The sequence below is a fragment of the Sinocyclocheilus anshuiensis genome, unplaced genomic scaffold (assembly GCF_001515605.1).
Source record: "Sinocyclocheilus anshuiensis isolate Anshui unplaced genomic scaffold, SAMN03320099.WGS_v1.1 scaffold44, whole genome shotgun sequence".
In the NCBI taxonomy this organism is placed as follows: Eukaryota; Metazoa; Chordata; class Actinopteri; order Cypriniformes; family Cyprinidae; genus Sinocyclocheilus; species Sinocyclocheilus anshuiensis.
The window spans coordinates 1471303-1476855 of record NW_015555746.1 but is presented as its reverse complement, the minus strand read 5'-3'; the positions used below and the strand labels follow the sequence as shown (position 1 = coordinate 1476855).

General features: G+C 36.1%; 1 protein-coding gene across 2 annotated transcripts in view; it reads right to left on the bottom strand.

Annotated features, from left to right (window-relative positions):
- The window catches only part of larp4ab (La ribonucleoprotein 4Ab), a 21713-nt gene that overhangs the window by 9925 nt on the left and 6235 nt on the right, over positions 1 to 5553 (bottom strand). For both annotated transcript variants that reach the window (XM_016467116.1, XM_016467117.1), the window contains exons 2-6: positions 5108 to 5249; positions 4476 to 4589; positions 4282 to 4372; positions 293 to 429; positions 105 to 208 (exon numbers count right to left, since the gene is read on the bottom strand). In XM_016467116.1, coding sequence (XP_016322602.1) covers positions 105 to 208; positions 293 to 429; positions 4282 to 4372; positions 4476 to 4589; positions 5108 to 5249 — 588 coding nt within the window. The remainder of the gene's footprint in view (positions 1 to 104; positions 209 to 292; positions 430 to 4281; positions 4373 to 4475; positions 4590 to 5107; positions 5250 to 5553) is intronic.

Genomic DNA, 5553 nt, shown 5'->3' with positions numbered 1-5553 from the left:
ATCCTTCCAAGCGCAATACTGATCATCATCGGGGTGACCACAGTAATGATAACCAAGCTCTACCATATACAGCCACAAGAGATGACCATAAAGTGTGGTCTCACCTCTACAGGCGTGGTCTCAGGAACCTCTCTGAGGATGATGATGCATCGCTTGTGGTTTGGCCGTACCTTCTCACCTTTCTCATCCACCTGCACCATGGGAGAAGCTAAGGAGGACAGAAAACAAGGAATTAAAGCATTGCAAGGCATGAACAAACTTTGAAACTGTGGTCAGGTTTTGTTTGTTTTACCTCGCAGCACCTCAAGTATCAGGTCCATATCAGTAGTCAGCAGTTTGACCCCCTCCATGCTTGCAATAGTCCAAATAGGGACAAACTGATCACTGTCCATCTGAGACATCAGGTAAAGGTCCTTGAAGAGATTCTCTCTGTAGGAAACAAATGTAATGAACAGATGTTGAACACTTGCACTGCAGGGTCAGTGTCCATATAAGAGTTCCAATGGATAAAATCTTTGGGTCCCACTTTATATTAAGTGGCATTAACTACTATGTACTTACATTTAAATTAATCATTTGGTACAGTGTACTTAGTGTTAATACATGTTTTTACATTGTACTTATATCTATAAAATACCTGCATGTAATTACATCTGTAATTACATTTATAATTACACTGTTGACCCATCCCTTACACCTAACTAGAGCCCGACCGATATGGGTTTTTTGGGGCCGATACCGATATTAGGGAGTAAAAAAAGGCCGATATCGATATATCGGCCGATATTCTTTGTGTATATTATAGTACAATACCAGTCAAAAGTTTGGACACTTTCCCATTCGTGTGTCCAAACATTTGACTGGTACTATATATAGAAATATATATATATAGGCGAGCGGCGTTATGTTGTCAGTGAGAAGCTGCAGCCGTGGCGGGGAGGATTTTTGGTGTGCTGGTGTTCTGACAAATAATGCTATCTATCAGATTATGCTACCAACAAATCGTCAGAACACCGGAACAACAACAATGCGCTACATGTTTCTTTTCCCCTCATTTTTTTCAATTGACGGAAATCCGTCGTAGCTAAGAAAAACTTTCATCCCTGAGTAGTATTATGAGTAGAGATAGTTTTACTCCAATGAAACTGTCAAATGCTCATGAAGTGACTCAGAGGGAGTCAGAGCAGTTCTGGAGATGTTGTTCATGTATTTATGTCCTCATGTAGTGAGACGACAGAAGCTGAAATCACCGCGAGCGTCTCACTTTGTACGTGTAGAAAACAAAATCCCGCATCTGTGACATTTACATACACAGAGACACGCAGAACATGCTGGATTCATATTCATATTGCGACTCTATTTAAGTGTACTGACCTACTTTTGGGGACGGAAAGACAAGAATTGCTGTATGAATTAATATGACGATTAAACTTCAAAAGGCTACGATTTCACTGAATAAACTTGAGCGCTGCACGTCAGCTTTGTGGACTGCGGTTACCGGGGAAACCACAATATGCGCAGTTTTGAAAGTGAAACCTGCTGGCAGAGAATGAATTTGCTTTTTCAATAAGCCCATCTGCTTTTTAAATGTGAACCAGTGGATCGACAAAAAGCTAATACATTATAAAAATCTAAACAATTAAGACACTAAGATATATTTATGTTATTTAATATAATAATTAATTGATAATAATTGTTTAAATTAATATAATAATTGATACTTTTGACTCATCCAACACGCAGAGCTGTAAATGTGAAATGGTAGATCGATAAGAAGATAATGCATTATAAAAATCTAAACAATTAAGCCAGTAAAATATAGTTATATGTTATTTATTTAATATAATAATTAATTGATAATTGTTTAAATTAATATAATTGATACTTTTGACTCATCCGTTTTCTTAAATTGGTTAAAGGCTGAAATGTGAAGTGCAGATCTTAAAAAAAGGTCTTAAATTTGATTTTAAAAAACCTGCAGATACCAGGTTATTTTATGGTACCATTTGGAATAACTTTTTTTTTTTTGTTTTCTTAAATTGGTTAAAGGCTGAAATGTGAAGTGCAGATCTTAAAAAAAGGTCTTAAATTTGATTTTAAAAAACCTGCAGATACCAGGTTATTTTATGGTACCATTTAGAAGAACTTTTTTTTTTTTTTTTAATTAAGCCCTTTTTAACTGTCCTTTTAGGTTGTTTTGAGAATGTTCTGTAGGCTACTAATAAAAAAAGGACCTCTGTATATTTGCTTTTTGCAAATTTACAGACAATGCAATTGAAATGTTTACATTGGCTTGTCGGGGTAATATTTCTGTCCACTGACAACAAAGTTTTCCTTCTGAATTAGCATAACTGTACAAGTTTTATACGTAATAAAACCTTTAAAAACAAATTACATTAGTTATACTGTAATTTCCTTCAATATTAGATATAAAGTCCAAATATTTTTATTCAACCATCTAGATAGATAAATAAAGGATGTGATGTTCAGAAAATGGTAACTACAGTAATTATCAAAGTGGGAAGTGATGCCCTCTGGGGGCATTTGGCCAGGGGTGATTTTAGACTCCATTTAGTGGAGTTAAAAGTAGCTCCAATTAAAGTAGCCTTAAAGTAGCTACTACTTTAAAGTAGCCTATATAAAATTGCTAAATAAATCTATCAGTACTTTTTTTAAGTACATAAAAAAAAAATTTGAGTACTTTTGTACTTTCACTCGAGTAAAATTGAAAAAGGAGTACTTTTACTGTTGTAATATTTTATTATATGTATCTGTACTTTTACTCAAGTACCTGATCTGTGTACTTCGTCCACCACTGGTTGTCGATGAGCGACAGAGCAGAATAAGGATGGCAAAGCAAAGTGTGGATGCGCTGTCCTTGAAGGACGTTCAACTTGGACTGGAAAATGGTCAGTTTACTGCTAAGAAACCCACGTCAGGCAAGTCTGACTCGGGACATTCTTCTCAGGGATGTTAAATTGTTCGGTTAAAGTGATTTAATTTCGCAATGGCTACAAGCCAACGGTTGTGTTCATATTTTGCTTATAAATTTAAAATGGCAGATGTCGTTTTTTTTTCTCAAACCCAAACCAGAAAAAAAGCCTCTTTTATGTTGCACTTTAAAAAGGTTATTATAAATGTAGCCTAATGAATAGTAAAATAATATTAATGATAATTTGCTGTTACAAACGATTAATTATTCAAAGTTTCAACAAGTTTCATTTGGACGAGTGAATATATAGTGTTTATATATAGTGTTATATCCACGGACTGTTACCTGAAAAACAATGTCTAAAGAAATAGGAATCGAAGTTTAGCACAACTCACCAGAACTAAGCAATGTTGTCGCATGTTGAGCTCGGTTTGTTCTTTCTGCAGCTTTCTCAGGTAGTTATTCTTATAATAAGTTATTGTACAAAGAATGGGTTACTACGATCACAAAGACTGTTCCATAATTCCCATTAAACTCAAAAGATATCGAAGTTATTGAAATAAATATGTTATGTTATTATTGTTAATATAATTTGCCGTTTTAATAATAAAGAAGACTACTTTATTATTACTATTCATTTCCATGTTCATTTACAAGCTGCATGCGTTCTCAGCCATATATATATATATATATATATATATATAGTATTGATCAACCACTAATAAAAACCAAAAAAAAAAATATATATATTTTTTGATTACCTCAGGAATGGGTTATTGAACAATTACTGACTTTCCAAGTAGTCACATGACACTAAATTACATTTGGCATCCAATGGCCATATTGGGCAATGAGACAGCATGGGACAGCAATGAGAAAGTTAAAAAAAGGACATTCAATATTTGGGTGAGTAGGGCTGGACAATAATTCTCTATTTCAGATAAATAGTGTTCATATCGACATCGGAATTGTATCGTATCGACCGAAATTAAGAAATATATCATGATATCAATTTTGGCCATATCGTCCAGCCCTATGGGTGAGCTATTTTTATTTATTTTTTTTTTTAAGTGTCATGTTTTCAAATTAAACTGTCCTTATTTGGCAACCGACAATTACAATACTGCCAAATAAAATGGCTTTAATCGGATCATCTACATCAAATCACTGCCAATATCATAGGTCCATTATGACATTGCATTTAATTAGTGAATGAGAATTTTCTCAAGCAAGAGTAAATAAGCACTGCTCTACTGTGCAGATGATTATGATTTTCCATTCATCCCTAACACAATTACGTAATATGGGGGAGCAGGTGTTAGCATGTCTGGGTGTACAGTGGGCGTTACCTTGAGAAGCAAAATTCCAGCTGCTTCTTCAGTGACTCCTTCAGACTCTCTTCAGACAGCGGAGGCTGCCCCTCGACCGTCTCACCCTCCACTGAGCAACACAAAACACATACACACCCCCAATGACAATCAGCCAGTAAGCAGCACTGGAATGGAGTGGAACTGAAGTGTGACAGTGGGTGTATGTGACAGACCTGGTTCGTAGAGTGGGTAAGCCAGTTCTGCGGACTCCATGCCATTCAACATGCTGTTCTCCATAGGAGGGGCTGACTCAGAGTCACCATAGCCAACACCATACTCCTTGAAACCTAGAGGAGAAACGACAGTAGTAAATGAGTTTGGAAGCTTACTGATCACTTATGTAAAAACAGCGATAGGCCATTTAACCCTCAGATCTCAATCTCACGGTCATTAGGGCAGACACACTCCACTGAGAGAATGAGCAAGAAATTTAGCTTGAGAATTAGAGAAAGAGACTGAAAAAGAACAGAATGGAGAGAGTGAGATAGAGGAGAAATGAGAATGGAAGATCTCTACAGTGAGAATGGTTCTGGGTCCTTCCAAGCGCGATACTGATCATCACTGGGTTTTAGCAAACTTTAACATGACACTCTAAAATGGCCGCAGCTGTCAACAACACTTGCAATCAATCTAGCCATTTCCCAAGTAGATGAACTAGTGTGTAGAAAAAAAATCTCTTAAGTTCTCCACATAACTCAAAGCATATGGGTTTTAAATGACATGTAAATATTGAAAATTATCAACATGAAGTCAATTTTTCCACATTTAATTACAGCACTAAACAAATGGCAATCAAGATACGTACCTTCCGACTCCTCTGTGGAGACAGTATCTGCTTGTGGCCAATGGCACATCTCTGTGGCTGCCTCTGGAGTCTGGGTGGTTGGTGCAGACACTTCCTGCCACACTTTAGCATTGGGATTCAGACTGGCCCCCTTGGTGGTCACCTTGAAGACAAGGTTAAACAAATTCTGGGTTAATACAGTACAATTTTTTTTTTTACAGTTAGATTTACACATCAAAATAGAATAAAATCAGCAGAAATGTGTCAACTGTAGCTTAATTTAAACTAAATTGTAAGACTATTAGGTAGAACATTGCCGATCATTTATCTACCTATTACCATGCATTGGAAATAGACAGCCATCTACCGTAGCACAAATTAATCAAAGTTCATGTTTAATGAACAGGCAACAATGTAGTTAGGCATCAGTGTATTAGGCAAATAGTTATCCACCCTGTTTCACAATA